At 46.8% G+C, this 20,751-nt stretch overlaps 1 protein-coding gene across 4 annotated transcripts in view; it reads right to left on the bottom strand.

Annotated features, from left to right (window-relative positions):
• Positions 1-19,228, bottom strand: part of DOCK9 (dedicator of cytokinesis 9) — a 271,504-nt gene extending 252,276 nt beyond the window's left edge. For 3 of the 4 annotated variants that reach the window (XM_090023020.1, XM_090023039.1, XM_090023048.1), the window contains exon 1: positions 18,935-19,228. In XM_090023020.1, the coding sequence (XP_089879146.1) occupies positions 18,935-19,060 (126 nt within the window). In that variant the 5' untranslated portion in view covers positions 19,061-19,228. The remainder of the gene's footprint in view (positions 1-18,934) is intronic. The other variant, XM_090023085.1, reaches the window with a different exon arrangement.
• Between the last annotated feature and the right edge of the window lie 1,523 nt (positions 19,229-20,751).

The following is a 20,751-nucleotide window of genomic DNA, read 5'->3' as shown; positions in this document are numbered from 1 at the left end:
CCTGAACCTGTTCAGCTTCCACAAGAGAAGGCTGAGAGGGGATCTAGTGGCCTGTTACAAACTAGCCAGAGGGGACCAGCAGGCACTGGGGGAGTCCCTGTTCCCCTGAGCACTACCAGGAGTGACTAGAAATAACAGTCACAAGCTGGCAGAGGGTAGATTCAGACTAGACATCAGGAGGTGCTACCTCACTGTCAGGGCAGCTAGGATCTGGAACCAACTTCCAAGCAAAGTGGTGCTGGCTCCTACCCTGGGGGTCGTTAAGAGGAGGCTAGATGAACACCTTGCTGGGGTCATTTGACCCCAGTACTTTTTCCTGCCACGGCAGGGGGTCGGACTTGATGATCTGCTCAGGTCCCTTCCGACCCTACCAACTATGAAACACTCTTTAGTACCACGAAGTGTGAGGAGATGAGCAGATAAGCTTGGCCTTGTCTGCCTGATACCCCATCACCACTGCCTGGCCCTTCTGCAAGGAGGTTACCACCGTTGTAACTAGGGAGCATCTTAAAATTGCACTTTTGCAATGTTTCACAGAAACTGTAAAACAGTAGTTTCCACAATTGCCACAAAAATGGCATTTGTTGCGATTTCCTATAAAAGCAACTCCCTTCTCCCCCATTTAAAAACCATACTAAAAAAGAAAATTCTGGCTCCTCAATGGGAGCCAGGAGTCCTCACAGCCTGCCAGGAGGAGCAGGGGGAGGGAAGGCATTGGCCAATGCAGTGGCATCATGAAGAGCAGCCTAGATGGCAGCTGCCCCCTTGTCTCTCCTTCCCCACCAGAGCCTTGACACCAATCAGGGGTATGGCCATATGAATGGCAGCCTTGTCTGCCAATCAGCAGCAAGGTACAGGACCACACAAAAGACAGCCCTCCAACAACGAGCAGCAAGGGGCAGGGCCTCCGGGGCCTCTCCACCAACCAGCAGTGAGGTGTGGGGATGCCAGGAAATGCCCACAAAAGTGGCTCTGTGTCCTGAGATCTGGGCCCAAAAAACACTTCATTCTCAACCCTGATTTAGCCAGAACCCTATATATAAATAGGTTTTTGAAATTGGGTGCCACTCAGTTCACAAAATTATGGAGAGATGCTTCCAATGAGAGATGCCCAGAGTCCAATGAGGCTGAGAACCTGGGGGAGCGGGGTGGGGGGGGGGAAAACAGACCCTGAAAGTCTTGTCCCAAGTCTCACACACAGCCTGCAGCAGAGGTAGGCACAGAATTCATGGTTCCTAGTCTCTTGCCTTATACACAAACACTGCTCTTCCTCCTAAGTATGAAAGGGTACATTAAACATATGAACGTACTATTAGTGCAAAGTCACAGGGAGTGCCTTCTCGGCCTCCAGGTAAGTGCTGTTTCAAAACAATTCCAAGCAGACAGTAAGTGCACTATCCATACTAGATGCACAAATATATCGGCTGCATATCAAATCAGCACCAATAAAAGGTAAATTAACATTATCAGCTATCAGCTTTTTTTTGGCCAGCGTCATCAATGTCACCGATAAATGCCACATGCATGCACACGGCCAGGAATGCAGCCTGGCTGCTTGGAAAGCAGCACCCTGAAGGTAAGTAAAAGGTGTGGGGGGAGAGAAAGAACGATAGAAGGGGTGCAGGTCAAGCCCACCCCGCCATGGTGAGGGAGGGAATTGGGTAGGGGAAGGGGCAGGGGCAGGTGTTGCCCAGCCAGGGTAGTGAATAGGACCCCAGGGCCAGAAACAGGACAAAGCAGCGGATGGGTCGTCCAGAGAGTGCGGGGAGGTAGATAAGGGGCAGCTCCCCACTCCTACATGCACCCCCCAAAAAAGGTATGGGGGGCATACGCCCCACTGGATTGTTGCATGGGGCAGAGGCAGGCTGCCCACTCTGGTGGGGACAGATTTAGGCCCCCATGGTGAGGGGAGGAGAGGGGCAAGTGCTGCCCAGCTAGGGCAGTGAATGGAACCCTGATGCCAGGAGTGGGATGCAGCTGCAGGTGGCTTGTCCAGGGGGCCAGTGGGGGCCAGGCAGCTCCCCGGGGGTGTGTGGGAGGCATGTGTCCCTGTGGATTTGTGCACAGGGTGGAGGCAGGCAGCCCGCTGTGGGCTCAGGGCCTCATTCTGGTGGGGGGGCTGGGGCTGGGACTGGGGCTGGGGCTGGGCTTGGAGTGGGCAGGGGTGGCGTGGACTCAACCGTACGAGGCATGCAGTGGCAACACTGGAAGGAGTGGCTACAGGAGGGTTACGGTGAATTTTAGGCCGACTATAGCCCCACCGCACTCCCCAAGCTGCACTTAGTATTGTCCCTGCTTGGAGCACTCTGCTTTGCTGCCGTTCCACTGGGAACCCTGTGCTGACTGTGCACACTGCCTGCCCCACAGTGCAGGGCTCCTGAGGAAAAGGCCGAACAGAGTGCCCCAAGCAGAGGGGATTTGGGGGGCTATAGTCACCCCAAAATTCGCCATAGCCACCCCTCCCAGTGCTATGCACAGCTGAACCTCCCCTGCTCCCACCCACTCTGAGCCCAGCCCAGCCCCAACACAGACCCACACCAGGAAAAGGCTGGCACTGTCCCTGGCCCCACCTTAGCCCTCCCATAGTCACTGCTCCCAGTGCTGCCATTGCATGCCTCGCACAATTGAGCCCACCCCACTCCTGCCCACTCCAAGCCCAGCCTCCCCCACCAGAATGAGGCCCTGAGCCCACAGCAGACAGCCTGCCTCCACCCTGCGCACAAATCCACAGGGGCACATGCCCCCCACACACCCCTAGGGAGCTACCCCCCACCACCAGCCCCCTGGACAAGGCACCTGCAACTCCATCCCACTCCTGCCCTCAGGGTTCCATTCACTGCCCCGGCTGGGCAGCACCTGCCCCTCTCCTCCCCTCACTGTGGGGGCCCCAATCTGCCCCCACCATGCCCCTTCTCTCCGCCACATCCCTTCCCCTCCACAGACTTACCTGCAGGGAGCTGCTCTCCAAGCTGTCAGGCTGCATTCCTGTAAATCGTCTATCGGATCAGTATTGGCTGATATAGCTGGTTAATAATCAGCTATCAGTATTGGCCAAGAAAATCTTTATTGACGCATCCCTAATTCTTACAGCTTTGTATTTGAATACACTTTTCCCATGATAAACTCTTTTGCTTAGTGTTTTGGAGACAGTAGTCAAAGGAAGGAATGTTACCTTTAGTTCATTACCTGACTTGAGGTTACTAAGTTCATGAAACCTCAAAGTTTGAACGAAGCACTAACTGAAGCCAAGACAGTTTTTATCCACATTTCTACCATAACTAGTTGTGTAAATAGAGCAGCAGAGAAGAAATTATTAAAACCTTCATCTGCAGCACTGGGTTTTCACCAATGTAAATATATGTTACTAAGCCACTAATTTATTTTAGGATAAGTATGTTGCCGGTCTTGTCCAATCTTAATGAAAAGAAGCAACTCTAAACTTCTGCCCTCATATACCCACATCCCAGATCCTGTATCAATATGTTCTTTGGAAGAATACAACTAAGCTTCCTGTTGTCTAATAATCAGTCAGGGAGTTCCAGTTTTTCCAACGAATCATGAATCATTTTCTTCTTTCTTACTACTGTTGAAAATCTTTCTGGCATTAGTTGCAAAATAATGACCATGAAGTGGTTTGTGCTTAAGTACCTGAAGTGTATATGCAAGGGAGTAAAGTATGTTCATGTTAGCTGGTTAACTAATCTTGTGTAGATGCTACAAACACACAAGCTGCTAACTACTTAAAAGCACATGTATGTATACAAGTATAAATTCACCATTAAGCAGACATGCTCAACTGCCTATACCTAATGTTTCATTTTCAAAAGTATTATCTGTAGATGGTTTTTAAAACAGTTGTACATAAGAGTACAATTTACTATCACCAGAGAACGCTGTGTTCCAGAAGTCTACTGTACAAGATCCAGTGTGAAATAAAACACTGCTGTGATTCTTCAAGGAATCTGCATTCAAATGTATTAGACAAAAGTCAGCTGGACTAAGATTATATAAACTCACTTTCATTTAACCAAAACATGAACAATCCATATGAATGAGTAACCTAAGGGTGGGACACAATATTTCTACTGTAATACTAGAGGATTCCGCTCTTTGCTAAAGATTTATCAGTGTTTGTTATGGTAGCCTAGCAACTTCCTAGAACAAAAACATTTTTCCCCTTTATAGACTACAAAACGCCTATAAAAAGGAACTAGACACTTGTAACAGTGAATCCTACCCTGTTACTGGAAGAGCAAGGAATTGAGGACTTTGCCTTTAAGGCAAGCTCCTGAGAGGCAGAAAGAGGCAAGCTGTGGGCTATATAAGCCTCGCAACAGAGGCAAAGGGGGAAGTCTGACTTGGTTGCAGGAGCTCTGTAAAGGAGTGCAGGGAATTGGAAACTGCCCCTGACTGCACTAATTGAAGGAGCTCTCTGTGCATGAAGCTGAGAAGCAGCAACTGTGAGCAGGCCCAGTAAGACCCAAGCTGAGAGAAGCCAACAGTGCTGAGGAGAAGCCTAAAGGAGAGGTTTGAGAAAGGCATCCCCCAGCAGCACTTGATTGCATTTGTGTTTGGCTTTATATTTGCAGTTTAGGTCATGAGGCATGGCAGTGGCTGAAGCGGAAGAAAGGAAGCTACTGAAGATACCTCGCAGAGGAGCGTAGCTTATCAATGGATTGGCAGGCTGAGTGACCAAGATGTATGATGAGAGGCTGAGGGACTTGGGATTGTTCAGCCTGGAGAGGAGAAGACTCAGAGAGGATGTAGTGGCAGCCTATAAGTATATGAGAGGAGTACATCAGGGCTTAGGGGAGGACAAGAAATAATGGGTAAAACTGATTGAAGATTACTTCAGGCTAGACATAAGGAAAAACTTCTTTATGAGCTGAGTGCCGAGGGTTTGGAACAGGCACCCCCCAGAGGTATAGTCATCCACCCTGGTGATCTTCAAAAAACGTCTAGATGCCCATCTTGCTGGGATCATCTTATCCCAGCAGTCTTTCTTGCCTAAGTGCAGGGGGGCTGAACCCGATGATCTGCAAGGTCCCTTCCAGCCCCTAACAACTAGGAAATTGTGAGAGCTCTGAGAGACAGGGTGGAAAGGGCAAGGACCGCAAGAGACACTGCAGAGCACCCAGGACCACACTCTGGTGCTCTGGAGGCAACTTCACAGAGTATAATATCATCAAAAGGGTGGCAGGCGAGGACAAAGTGGGGGGTGCAGACGGGGACAGGAAGGAAACCCATGGATACCAGAGTATAAGGAACAGGATTATCAAGCGGTCATCAGGAGACACCATTCTCACTGATAGCTGTAAATCCTGTTACAACATTATCTTAGTCTTGGACGTAACATTCATAATACCCCTCATGAGATTCACAGTTCTTTTTACTTAGCTCTACTCTTCTCCAGCCTTCTGCTCAGAGGAAGGACCACCCTAATCCAGATACCAAATCTCCAATTGTTTCTTCAAAGGGTATGTGAAGTCAAGGGCTCTTACTCCCGGGCAGGCACGGGGGGTGCCCCCACATCCATGCATGGCATGAGGGCGGGCTGCCACTGTGGGATGGGGCCAAGGGCAGCACTGGGTTCTCCCCGGCAGGAGGTTGGGCCAAGCTGCACTTGGGGTGGGCAGCAACAGCACTGGGAGGGGCTACGGTGAATTGTGGGGTGGCTGCAGCCCTCCCCCCATACCTTCCCTTCCAGAGCCACAACCCCCCCAGAATGCAGCTCGGCCCAGCTCCCTGCTGGGAAAAGCTTGGTGCAGCCCCAGTCCCAGCCTGCAGTGGCAGCCAGCCCTCACCCTGCACACGTATCTGGGGACACACACCCCCCATGCCTCCCCGGGGGTGTACGCAGCAGTGGGAGCCACCTCCCCCTGCATCCCACTCACACGAGCCATTCGCGGCTCCATCCCGCACTCCACCCTGGCTGGGCAGCGCCTGCCCCTGCTGCAGCCCTACTTCCTCCCTCACTGCAGGGACCTTGATCTGCCCCCCCACACACATATCTCTTCCCTCTCCCTTCACCCCTTCCTTCCCAACAGACTTATGAGCCTGACCTGTTCTTCACACTGCAGGGCTGCATATCAGATCAATAATTAGCCGATATGGCTTGTTAAAAAAAATAAATACATACATACATAAATAAAACTCAGGACATTGGTTTTGGCCCAGAAAATCTCTATTGGTGCACCCCTACAATGTAGTCTCCCTTGGAAATTTTCTATAAATTGGTTTCACATTGTTTAAAACAATGGAAAATGACACTGCTGCTATCCAGAACTTGGGATGACCACAAAACTAGTCAGAACTACCCCAAGTTTCATTGATATTGCTGCTACAGGACACAGCCAAGTGAAGCAGAGGGCAGAACCAAGTTGTTCACAAGAATCCCACAAACATCAAAAAAGGCTGGGGAAGGAGTGTGGGTAGACAGATTGGGGAATAAGTAACTATACCACCACTCATAAATGCCATGTGCCCCCAGAGGCTGGGGGGGTGGGGGGCATGGCAAGCTCCCATAGGCAGCTGTGGTGGTATCAGTGGTGGGGGGTGGGGAGTGCTGACCAGTGGTCGGTAACCACCTGCAGACACCACCAGCAGCAGTGTCAGGGCACCAGCACAGCCATCTGCAATTGGAGACCACCTGCAGACACTGCTAGTGGGGTCAGCAAGGTGGGGTGGCAAGCGGCACCCACCCACAGGTGCTGCCAGCAGTGCTGATGGCGCTTTTTATGGGGGGGAGGCACTGCCAAGCCAAGGGGGTGCACGTGCACCTGCATGCACCACCATGTCACCAATGACACCACTAATCAAATGAGGAAGTTATGTTGATAAGAACTATACCTGATCTGAGCCAAAAGGTGGAGAATATAAACACAGATGTTTATCCCAAAGCATGACACTATGGCACTTTTTTTTTTTTTTTTTTTTTTAAAGTGCAAATGTTGAGACGAATCACTTATAAACAACAACTGCATAAAACAAGTTTGAGAGCTAAATTTTCATAATGGTCATTTTGTTGTCACAAAGAGTCACCATACTGTTAAGAGCCACATTTCTTGATGACAGCATTACTTTATCCCCACTGGGAATGTTGCAAGGTGGTGGCCATTTAACTAATAGTAAGCTCTCACTCAGAGATCAAGATATGGCAGCCATTTTGCTAAATTTTATGTAGAATATTCATCCTGCCCTCCTGTCTTGAACACTGCAAGCAGTTCTCGTCTCTAAGTCTTAAAAAAGAATGTACTTAGAAAACAGAAGGGCAACCAGGACACTGAGAAGCCTGAAGCAGCTGCCATACTAGGCAAGACTGAAAAGACTAGGACTCTGGGGGAACGTCGGTTCACCAGAGCACCCAAAGGGATGACAAGGTCGAACAGTTGCAAACTCTTCCATGACCATTTCAGGCTGGACGTAAGGAAGAATTTCTTTACTGTCCGAGCCCCCAAGGTTTGGAATAGACTGCCGCTGGAGGTGGTTCAAGCACCCACTTTGAACACCTTCAAGACACATTTGGATGTTTATCTTCCTGGGATCCTATGATCCCTGCCAACTTCCTGCCCCTCAGGCAGGGGACTGGACTCAATCTTTCGGGGTCCTTTCCAGCCTTAGTGCCTATGAATCTCCAGTGCAAGGGGGAAGGCCGAGGAGGGGACCTTACAGAGGTCTATAAAACAATGAAGAGTGTGGACAAAGTGATAGAGAACTACTATTCACCATTGTAGCTCCTTTTATTCACCTTGGAGGCTCCGCCCCGGGGGTTCTGTCGGGCCTGGCATAGCAGGGTCTTGAACCACTTCCAGGGCTTTTTCCTGCTTCACCCGGAGCAGGGGTGAGGCAAGTCCCTCCCTGCCTTTCCCTCAATTGGTGGGTGGGCTCCACCAATTATGCTGCAGATTCTCAAAGGCCTGCATGCTGGGCTGTTCCAGTAAGTCTACCACATACACACTTATTTATTTATGAATATAAGACTACATATTTTTGCAAATAAAAAAATTTGTGGTAGGTTCCCATCAGCCTGTTTGCCCAATATGGGCCACGTGTTTTATAGTCACACTCAGTGTTGGCTGCATTAATCAGCTTCACAGTGGTTTCCATTACTGAGCCCATGCTGCTTTTGGCAATAAATTTAATGATAGACAATGTGTTTAAAAGAGGGGTTTTTGTATGTGAATATAATGAGGGATTTTTTTTTCCCATCCCAAGGGGGAGCAGAGGGAAGATCTCATCTTGTATTTAAGTATAGTAATGATTTTCAATATTATGTTGTTTCATCTTTAAACAGGTAAAATTCAGATGCAGGTGCATTCTTTTAAAAACTCATCTGTCCCGACCTCTACATCCTCTGTTTCAGAATTGACAATTCCCAATCAACATTCCAAGCATATTAATAAAACTCCACCTAAACCAAAGGGGCATATCTTAATATGGGAAGCCAGGGTATCAAAAAAGTACCCATCATCCAAAAGAACTTACAGGAACTACAGATTAGGGGTGCACCAATAGATATCTGGGACCAATTCTGATAGCCAATTATTAAGGAGGCATATTGACTAATATCAATCTGATTTTTGATACACAGCCCAGCAGCCTGAAGAGCAGTCTCCAGCTTGTAAGTCTATTGTGGTGAAAGGGGGAAGGGAAGGGATGTGGGGGGTGAGATCAAGGCCCCTGCACTGAGGAAGGGAGTAGGGCTGGGGCTGGGGCAGGAGCCGGAGCAGGCACTGCCCAGCTGGGGCAGGTGGGCACGGGACAGAGCCACAGCTCGTCCAGGGAGCATGAGGAGAGGAGGACAGCTCCCACTGCTGCACACACCCCGGGAGGGAATGGAGAGGACGTGTGCCCCCAGATCTGCACAAGGCAAGGTGGATTGCCAGTGCAGGCTGGGGCCAAGGCTACACTGGGCTCTTCCCAGCAGGGGCTGGGCCAGGCTGTGCTCAGGATGGGCAGAGGCAGCACTGGGAGGAGACTAGGGTGCAGGGAAGAGGGCTGCAGTTACCCAACAATTTGCCTAGCCCCCACAACCCTCCTCCCAACATGACCACTACCCACCCTGTTAGGCAGCGCCTGCCCTAGGACCACTCCCTCCCTCACCACAGGGGCCTCAATCTGCCCCCCTCCCCATGCCCCTTCCTTTCCACCACAATAGACTTACCAGCTGCACTTAGCTCTCCAAGCTGCCCAGCTGTGGTCCTAGCCACCTACATGCTGCACTGCACGTATGCATGGGGCATGTATCGGCCACTTCAGGCTGATTTCTGATAGTCAATTTTCTTTATATTGGTGCCGATTCAAGATCAGACCAACGCATCAACGCACCTCTACTACAGACGCTGCTTATAACAGTAATCAGAAGAGAAAAGATGAGGGGGAAAATAACCTCCAATGAATTGTGTTTGATTAAGGATGGCTTGTGTTCACCATGACAGTCCATGATTTTGTAGACAGATCTCCTTTATCAATTACCTTTCTAGACAGGAAACCTATCAATTAATATTCTGATATTCTTTAGATTTTAAGAGATCGTTGTGAGCACAACATGCTGACAAGATTATTTAGGATACAGGTCAGCCTTGTGTCATCTTCACAACCATCGAATATGTATTCCATCCAGTTACTATTTTTTACCATAGAGAGCAGTTAATTTTCTTATTACTTTCTTTAAGTCAATTAAGGCTACTGTAAGCGTAGACTCTAAAAAGGTAGAAAGCCATACACTCTCCAAAAACAATCAGATCTTAAAATGTGTTATTAATTTTGTCAACATTTTTCTCTGCATTTTCCCAAGTTAAAAATCATCTCTCTTGCTAAAAGGCTCAGTGTCAAAGTTTTAAACTTGTGTTTTCACTGATACCCAAGAAGCTTTAAACTAATCTATTACTCCAAATTTACAGCTATATGTGCAACACTAAGCTCTCCCAATAGTAAGTCTCAGTTTCTATTATCATTCCTTCAAAAAAAAAAAAAAAAACCCATCAGTTTCTGTTTTCCTTCTCCCCATCAGTCTTCATCAATTCACTGAGCAAAGAAAAAACAGACAGAGAGATACCCCACCCACAGATCTCGCTCCAGCAATGTAGCATATCGAATTTCACATTCCCTATTCAATAAGTTCAAATTTCACTCCCAGCCTCCACTACACCCAACAGGTCCCAATGCTTCATTTACCCAGGCATCCAAGTTTTCCCCACATACTCTCACTTCTGACAAACCCTAGATTCCTAATGCAAGAATTTATGTAGCCCAATCTACACACAAACCCTGCAGTTCAGTCCCCCAAGTTACTGAACAAAGCACCACACATTTTAGAGTGCTTTGTAGAAAACTTCCTATGTGATAAGTGAACCACCATCTGCAGTCTCTCTCACTCTCAAGGCACAGGAAGAATGCAAGAAACAAAGGGGGATGCAATCTAAGAACAATTACTACACGGACAGCCTTCATCTGAAGAGTTGTGTATTGCTGTGCATGCTTGAACCCATTTTTCAGGAACATAGTGTCCAGTGCATAATCCTTTCTAGGAAGTCAGATGATATTATTTAAATAAGTGTTAGAGAAAAAAGACATTTGACATCACTCTCAGATTGAATATTGGTATCATCCTTCAGCTAATGGAGGGAAAAATCAAGATAAAAAAGGCATGAGACACTTCCTCAAGCTGAAGCAAGTAAAGGTCCCTTGTATGTTGTTACTATGACATCTGGGAAGCTAAAAATTCCCAGTACTTGGAATATAATACTGCTATGCAATGTTATATACCAATACCATAAAATAGATTTAGCAGACTATCCTAATTTCTTGTAGAAAAAAAAACAAAAACCTTGCTATATATACTTGCTTCACTAAGCACTCAAAATTCTGACCATAAGAAATTATCCTAACCTGCTTTTATACATCCAAAGTCATACATGGAGGGTGACTCCCAGTAGGAATCCTGTTGCATCTCTCCTCCCCGTTTGAGGTACCCATCTAAAACTGACTTACATTCAATAATATAATTTCTTACATGGCAGAAGCATCTCTCCCCACTACAGAACAATAAAACAAAGAGATTTTCCACAAATGATTATATGCAAGCCCCTTTTTATTGCCCATATGTGCAACCAAGACATTTTATTCACAATAAAATTCTATACAACACCAAATCTCATCATTTTCTCAACTGTTTAGTTACCCAACCTTAAAAAGTTACTATAACTTTGTCAAATTAAAACACAACACTGCCTCTATGTCATAGAAGACAACATAAACAATTAAGATTTTTTAATGATAGTAGGATGATAAATCCATTGCGACTACAGAGTAACTCCCCACCTGTGATCCCAGTATTTTTAATTCAGTATCCTGACTTCTTTGTTCACAAGGCAAATCCTGCAAACATGGAAGATATGCAGAGAGTACTCACTTGCGCACCTGTACTCAAAGTATAACTAAAGTATTCAGACACCAGCCTTCCTTCTCCAGAACTCTGCCATATGCATTACCAATTTAAGCAAAGAATTTCAGCTCTTAAAGTATCAACTATTTATTGGTGTGCCAAATTACTCCAACATCATCAACTCATGACTTAGAAAGAGGATTGGAAGAAAATAAAATTCTATTTTGCAGGTGGGAAAGGACACATAAGGATACAAAGCAATTTTGCAGGCCCCACAGCAGCAAGTGGCAAAATTAGGAATAGCCAAGGTCTCTGGAGTCCAGTCTAGTAGCATAGCCCACACTTTTCAGTCTGTCTTATATTTACCATATATTGCTTTTTAGAACTATACCACATGTACTATATGTTCTTCTCAACTGACTAAATGGAGTTTTCCATGAAGATCAGAAATTAGTATTTTTTAAAACTTATGCTACCCATTAACTACTTGAAAGAGGATGAGGGCTATATTGAGGAAGATCAATCAGGAAGTTCCTACTTGAATATGGAAGAAACAAGTATTTTATGGTTAAGTCTAGTCTTTTGGAAATTCATTCACACAAGCCAATTTCATCATATGATCAAGAGTTTTATACATTTTCACTTCAGGTTTAAAGATGACATGCTTGGAATCACTCAATTAACTAAAAATGATACATGAAGTCATGTTTGTTAGAAAACACATTAGAGAAGCTATCTCCAAGTGTTTAAAATACTTGGTGCCAATTGAAGAGTCACCAACTTCATATCCAGTCAATTAATCACACTAAAAACCGCCATAACCATTTTTCAGTTCTCTTATTTTATAAATTTGATAGATTTGTGTTTAAAGACCATTTCTTTTTTTTACACAGAGGCAGTTGTTTGCTAAAAAGACTTTGTCAATAAACAAGTAGAAAACATTAATTTGTTTACAAATTTCAGGATGTATTAAAAATATTTTAAAGTGAATATACAAAATATTCATATAGCATTATTTTCAAAGACAAACGTTTATTTCCTCAAATAACTGTAGTATAGGCAAAAATCTTAGGTCAGAATGCATCTTAAGAACAACATCTTAAGAATCTGTACAAAGAACAAAGCCTCCCAACCCCCAATAGGTCAAATCCAGTGTTTTCCTTCATTATGTGACCATTGTCATCTCAGGGACACATGTAACAGCTCCATTGTGTCTTTATTCCAGGAAGTGACTATGCTTAACAAAAGCAGCACACATCTGTCCTTCCAAAAGACCCTAAAAGGGACTGAAACTTAGTTATCCAATACCTCATTAGTAAAACAGTTTGTGATATTTCTTTCCAACCAGACCACATCTGTACATTAACAAGTTTGGCCCATCTACTCCTTAGAATTTTTATTCAGACTTCGATACCCAGGTCCCAATCCTGTAATGCAGTCTTCTTAGGAATATCCCTGTATAAACTCCATTGCCAACTGAGTGCTTTACAGAAAATGGAACGTTCAAGGCTACCAAGATAGTACCTGGCCTGACAATCTGGGGAAAGCAGCAAGCTAGAAAAGGCTATTATATGAGATGAGCATCTACAATATAGTGCTGCTGTAAGTGAAGTAAGGTGAAAATAAAACCAAACAAGCTATCAATTATATTATGGATGTTACCCCCTTATAAATAATTTGAAACATTTGCACATTTTGATAGTCTGGTAAAATAGCTTACAAATACACAAGTGTCCCAGCTAACATGGGACAGACTCTTTATTTTTAAATCAACACTGCATAAAGAATGCTTCATTGCAAAGGCACATGTATGGTCAGCTGCATTTCAAAATGCACTGTAAAATTAAGCAACGAAACATGAAAAATGTTCAGTGTAAGGGACAGAAAAAAGTTTTCCTTACTAACAGAACACATACAAGTCATTTCTGATAGATGAGATTTTTTTTAAGTTTGCAAATCTAATCTTTGACATTCATACTGGACATTAAACTGAAGCAGAGCTGCAACAGACAGAACAAAGACAAAAATAAGGTAATATCAAAACAGTAACTTCAATATAGTAAAGTTATTTTTACATTGAGGATAAAGCCACAGTTTTTTTAATGGATCTATAGCTGCAGCAGAATTTCCAGTTTGATGCCCAGGAATACTGCATTTTACCTAAAAGTTAATAGTTTGCAAATTGGCACTACTCATTAAGACCACACTAACTTTTTAAAAACTTAGATTCTTCCAAATTCATTCCATATACAAGATTCACATGAAGATTCTCAGATGCGCAGTAAGATCTTGATGTGTGAGGATTACATAATACTTTACACTATGTAAATGGATTAAACCAATCATGTGTGCCCTTCAGTAAACAGCACTAAGTTTCAACCAGTGTTTCCAAATGAACTAGAGTAGCAGGAGCCAACCTTTTTGGCAGATTAGCCCCACTTCCTCTCCAAGTACCACTCCAATCCCCTGCTCCCCTACTTCCACCCCCATGTTCCCTATCTGTCCTGCTGCTCTGCTTTTATTCCAAGTCATGTGACTCCTACCCAATATGCGGCTTCTACTTTGCCCATTCCCTCCCTGATTGGCCACACTGCACATGAAGGCCACCAGTGCCACTTGTAGCATGTGTTGCAGGTTGGGCAACCCTGAACTAGAGTTTCAGTGGAGAGGAAAGAATCTAAACTGTAGTAGATCCAGTATGGAATCACATGATAAGAAGTTGGGTCAATAATTGTGTACTACTCACAAAAGTTTTGTTCAGCATGAAGGAAAAAGAAGACATGAGCCAGTAAAAAGCAGGCAACAAAGAACTATTGGGAAGAGGGTCTGAAGACATGACACACCAAAAAGCACTTCCAAGAAGAAAGTGTTGGGAAAAAAAGCAAGACATTGTGGAAAAACACAGAGCTGGAATGGAAAAAATAGGAGGTAAGAAAGTCCAAAAAAGGGGGTCACAAAACAGAGGGAGAAATTAAAGGTGGGGGGTAAGAAAAAACTCGTGAGAAAAAGAGGACAAATTGTGGTCGATCAGGGTCAGTAATCTAGCCTATGGGCTAGATCCAGCCTGTGGAGCTGGAGGGTTTTCCCATGCCTACCTCTATGCCCAAGCCAAGCAGCAAGTAGCTCTGTTGGGCCTGGGCAGCTTTCAGCTCTGACTGCAGGTTGGGTGCAGCTTCCAACTCATGGGGAGCTGTGCCAGGGCTAGGCAGCTTCCAACTGCACTCCCACCTCAGTCAGGAAGCAAAGGCAAGGAGAGAAGCTGTGGCAGCTAAGATGCAGTTTATGGCTGCCCAACCCCAGGGCAACTCCTCACCAGCTGAAAGCTGAGCTCACTGACCAACCAGAAAGCAAGGGGCTGAAAGAAACTGCAGTGGCACAGGTGCAGCTCCCAGCTGCCTAGTCCTAGCACAGGTGCAAGGAAAACCCCCACCCCTGACTTGCCTCCAAAGCCACCCAGCCCACAGCTTGTTAAAGACTGTCAGACACTATGGTAGCTATCGCTTCTCACTGAAACTTTCAAGGGCAGACGCAAAACTGATCACAGCCACCACAATTCCTCTTCTTTTAGTGAATGCTGAATTCAGTGATTCAAAAAGTAATGATGCTCAGCAAGAAATATTACAGAGTTGAGTGAGGAATAAAAATAATTTGTAAATGATGAAAAATCCTATAATCACAGGCCTTCCTCAGGAAGGGTTTAACAGCACAGAGACAGGCACAGAGAAATATGCTGCTGCTGCAAGCCAGAATTTGGGACTAACCAGGGAGACTTCATAACAGCACTAGAAAGAAAAAAGGCTGAGAAGAAACATGGATTTAACACTTAGAGAAAGAAGAAAGGCTGGGAACTTTATTCTACCTACTAACCTAACTGTATATAGTACTTTAAGTTCTGTTCATTTTTTTAATACCAAACCAGTTCACCTTCAAAAAGGGCATCATGACATTAGCGCAGTACTTCAAAAAAAGTACCACTTAGGATCAGACTGCACCCCACTTGCCACATGCACTACCACTTTTCCAATAGCTCCAATATTTTCTGGGGAATTTAAACTCAAAATGTATAGCTTTTCTGGTTGCAAAGAAGCCTTCTAAACATGTGCAAATGTAGTCCTATATTCTCATAATTCAAATGTCCCAACAGAATAGATCTAAGGAACAGAAATTGTTCCATTAACCTAAATAGTGTCAACTATGAACATAAACTATTTTCTTCTAATGATCACTTCAACAGAAACATTCAGCTGTATTGGGACTGTGGGAAAAAAACTACCTCTGTGCCATGTCACTCCCATTGCCTTCAAAAGGCAACATATTAAAATATACTCTTTTTTGCTTGCCTAGCATTGACACAATCACAAGGCAAGTAATAAGACTCCACCAAAAACTTTATTTCCAACTAGAAACTTTGAATCACTCATCAGAATCAAAGGATGGTAGGACTGGAAGAAATGTCAGGTAGTCAATTTAGTCTAACCCTCTGCTCAAAGGTGGACCCTCCCTGCCTAAATCATCCAAACCAGTGTGTTTACTGCTCTCAAAAACTCCCAAGGATAGAGATGCCACAACCTGTCTAAGTAAATTATACCAGGGCTTAACCACCCTCATCATTAGGAAGTTCCTCCTAATATCCAATCAAAACTACTCTTGTTGCTGTTTAACACCTTTACTCCTTGCTGTCCTCTATAGCAATGGCTCTCAACCAGGAGTCCGTGCCCCCCTGGAGGGCCATGAGCAGGTTTCAGGGGTCCACAGGTGTACATAGCTCCCCCCTACATCCCCTCTGCATGGAGCTGCAGTCTGAGGGGGCTGGTAGCAGCAACTGGATCATAGAGCTAGGGTAGAACCATGGGCCAGCATACAAATGGATTGTGGTGGGAAGAAGCAAAAGCAGAGCAGTCTCCTCCCCCCAGGCCATTACTCCCTGCACTGCTAGCAGCATGGCCAGCGTGGGGGTCCCAGTGGCAGCAACAAATCTCACTGCCCTGCTCTGCCCACCCACACTAGGTCCCACCCGCTGGTCTACAGAGGTGACTCCTGCCTATGCCGGTCCGGCTAGGCTAAAGCTCAGTGCTTGCTGTGAGTGTACAAATCTGAGGAAGCATATGGCCCCCAATGCCCATCCCACCTGTCACTTATGCCCCTACAGCTCCTCTCCCCGCCTATCCTTCTGGATATACAGAACAACTGTGTTGTGCCACAGGTGGGCTGTGGAGGTTTTACAGCATGCTAGTGGGGGGCTCAGGAAGAAAAAGAACCCCTGCTCTACAGCCAGAGAACAACATATCACTGTCTTTATAACCACCCCCCAGGTGTTTGAAGATGGTTATCAGATCCCCCGCCCTTCCCCTCATTATTCTCTTCACCAGAGGAAGTTTCATAGTTTCTAGGGTCGGAAGGGACCTGAGTAGATCATCTAGTCTGACCCCCTGCCGTGGCAGGAAAAAGTACTGGAGTCAAATGACCCCAGCAAGATATTCATCCAACCTGCTCTTAAAAACCCCCAGGGTAGGAGCCAGCACCACTTCTCTTGGAAGTTGGTTCCAGATCCTAGCCGCCCTGACTGTGAAGTAGCGCTTCCTGATATCTAGCCTAAACCTGCCCTCTGCCAGCTTGTGACCATTATTCCTGGTCACTCCTGGCAGTGCACGGGAGAACAGGGACTCCCCCCAGTGCCTGCTGAGCGCCCCTGACTAGTTTATAACAGGCCACTAGATCCTCCCTCAGCCTTCTCTTTTGGAGGCTGGACAGGTTCAGGTCCCGTAGCCTCTCCTCATAGGGCCTGCCCTGCTGCCCCCTGATCATGTGAGTGGCCCTTCTCTGGACCCTCTCCATGCTGTCGACATCCCTCTTGAAGTGTGGCGCCCAGAACTGGATGCAATACTCCAGCTGCGACCGGACCAGTGCCGCATAGAGGGGGAGGATCACCTCCTTGGATCTGCTCAAGATGCATCTGAGGATGCATGACAAGGTGCATTTAGCCCTCCTGACTGCTGGCCCATGTTCATCCTGGCATCAGTGATGACTCCAAGATCCTTTTCTGCCTCTGCCCTGATGAGAAGGGAGTTCCCCAGCCTGTAGGTGTGGTGCTGGTTCTTCCTCCCCAGGTGCAGCACCTTGCACTTGTCAGTGTTGAATCCAGTTCTCATCCGCCCACCCCTATAACTTGCCTAGGTCCAAATGCAGCCTATTCCTCCCTTCTAGTGTGACCACATCTTAGTGTCATCAGCAAATTTGAACAGGGTGCTTTTTACCCCCTCGTCCAAATCGCTGATGAAGATGTTGAACAGTGCGGGCCTGAGGACCGAGCCCTGCGGAACCCCACTGCCCACGTCCTCCCAGGTTGAGAAGGACCCATCCACTACCACCCTCTGGGTGCGGCCCTCCAGCCAGGTGGCGACCCAATTGATTGTGTGGGCATCGACACCACAGTCCCCCAGTTTCTTAATGAGAACAGGGTGAGAGACAGTGTCCCAGGTCTTCCAAGCTTTTCTCACATATCATTATTCCTAGATCACTGATCATTTGTGTTGCTTAATTAATCTATTAGGCATTGCTTGAAGTAGAGCCAGATATAAAAACTCAGCAGGGTCATCTTTTTATTCAATAAAAACATTTTCATTTGCATGACTAAAACATATATATTTATTGTTCATACATTTATATTTATTGGGTACCACCAAAGCGGGTAGCTCGGAGGCAGACAGGGTTTCACTGTGCACAACAAGGAATAAACAAGAGCTAAGCCTGGCCAGAGGAGCTTCAGCACCAGCATGAGCCAGATGCAGAGCACAACACACCAACTCCCAGGATAGGACTGCACTATAAAATCCTCATTTAGTGAGCCTAGCTGCTTCCAATGACCAAATAAACTGCTCTAAACAGCAAATATCAACTTGAAAACTAGGGGCTTCCAGCTTGTGTGTACACATACACCCCAGTATACAGGTAGTGTGTGTGTGTGTGTGTGTGTATACACACGCGCACCTTTTATAGGCACATACATATACACACACCTATATACTGGTGTGTGCACATGTGAGGAAACCTAAATAAAAAACCTGCGTGTATGTAAGGATCCTAGGAAATGTGTGCATGCACATATGTATGTATGCGCACAAACACACAGTCCCATACATGATAGGGGTGTACATGTACACACACACACATCCTATATATATGGGGATGCATATACACACTCAAACACATATATAAGAGTATGTTGGAGAGAGAATATACACCCCCACATACACATATGAACCTTATACATACACACACACACACACACACACACAGCCCACATACCTATAAATGTGCAGACATACACACGTCTATGCACACGCAGGCACGCACGCGTGGCCGCCCCGGCACCACCGCCCGCCAGGGGAGGAGCCGCCCCGCGGGCCCCGGGCGGAGGCAGGTGGCGGACGGCGGGCAGGGGCCCTACGCCAGGCCCGACCCCCCAGGTCCGCCCCGAAACTTCCCGAGAACGCGGGGAGGAAGTTTGTAGCCGCGCCGGGACGCCCCCTCCCCTCGCCCGCCTCTCACCAGCAGCACGGAGCCGCGCACCACCTCGGACACGCTCTGCCGCAGCTCAGCCGCGGTGCCCGGCTTGCTGAGCGCCCGCGTGAACTTCCGCGTCTCCGGCGGCGCCGGTGCCAGCGCCTGAGCCATGGCCCCGGTCCGGCCTCACTCCGCCGCGCGCCGCGCCCCCATGGCGGTTGGCCGCGGCGGTTGGCGGTGCCCGCGTCTCTGCTCGGCCGGCGCCGCCGCTCCTGTCAGATAGCCCCGCCCCCCGCGCTCAGCCCATGCTCCCGCGCCGGCTCCTAGCCCCAACACGCTCAGATGCCGGAGGAGGGCGGGGGCAGGGGAGGGAAGAGAGTGCCCTTCCCGCCCGCCAATTGGTGGGCTTCGAGGGGGGCGGGGAGAACAAGCTCCGCCCCCACCTGTTCCGCGGACTGCTGCTGCCTCTGATTGGTCGCCGGGCGTTACCTGCCCGGCCGCCGCCGTCATCCCGCCACCCATTGGTTTAGCAGGGACCCGAACGCGAGGTGCTGGGGGCGCCGGAAATCGTTTCTTCTGGAGAGCTCCACCCCACCTCTGGTCCCGTGCGCTTGGCGCGGTGCCGCGAGCCTGCTCAGCAGTGCCTGCTGAAGTCCCTCGCGTCGCCTGGGGGTTGCTTGGGGGGGGCAGTGACGTCATCCCGGGAGGGTGGCCGTTGGCAACGCAGGCAATGTGTCCAGGATCTCTCCTGCCCCGCCTTGCAGCCTTCGCCCGGGCACCGCAGGGGACAGTCTTGGCCCTGGCCAGCGTATCCTCTTGCTGCAGCCTCAGTCAGTCAGGGATCATTAATTACCAAAAATCCACTTTCTGGAGTAAAATTACGTACGTGTGCCCCTTCTAGACTGTCCTGAATAAATGTGTATGTATTATATGCATATATACACACATAAACATACATGTATATGCATATATGTGTATACATATATATGTGTGTGTATATGTATATATGTGTGTATACACACACAGATACCTATCTATACCTACCTAGCTATATTATTTATATATAGAGAGAGACACACACACAGATACCTATCTATTTAGATATAGGTAGATGTGTCTACATACATACATATACATCTATATCTCAAGCTTCCTCAGAGCCCAAAGCCAGACTTCTGCCTGTGGCTGCTGCTGCTCAGGGAAAAGCTTTGGCTGCTCAGAGGTGCTGAGTGCAGTATCAGCCTCACTGCAGTGGAGCTGAGCAAACAGCTGTAATATACCCATGATGCCAATGGCAGCCCTGAGAAAATAGCAGCCCCAGTGTTGCCAGGCTTCCAGCTGCATGTGCATTGCAGCGAATAATCCAGAGAGCAAAGTACAAAGTTGTTTTTATTGGCCAGAGCACTTGACCTTGCAGGAAACAACAAAGCAGAATAATTACTTTTAGAAACAGGAGTATACCCGTCCAGTCTCATAATGGGTGTGAGAAATAATATTAAATATCTTTTGTTCAGTATCCAACCTCAATCTGTATACAGACGCAAGCTGATTAAATCTTATTATTGTTTCTAATGGTTTGGTTTTACCTCTTTCTAAAGTTTGATCATTAACTCCAGAAAATCTACTTTTAAGAGTAAAATTGCATGCATGTGCCTAATAATACAGATGCATGTACAGGTAAATTTTTTTTGGAGTTACACTACTGAATCCCCACTGAGGAATTCATGGGTGCTCATATTGAACACAGTGAACTACTTAACGTGCATAAAGTGTTAGACCTTATTTTCTGAAGTATTGTTCAAACATGCTGACTTCTAAGAAATCAGTTTTACTTTTCAAAGGTAGAGGGTAATGAAAGTGTA

The sequence above is a fragment of the Crocodylus siamensis genome, chromosome 1 (genome assembly GCF_052110815.1).
Source record: "Crocodylus siamensis isolate JL-2025a chromosome 1, ASM5211081v1, whole genome shotgun sequence".
Taxonomy (NCBI): Eukaryota; Metazoa; Chordata; order Crocodylia; family Crocodylidae; genus Crocodylus; species Crocodylus siamensis.
This window is presented reverse-complemented; position numbering and strand designations above follow the sequence as displayed.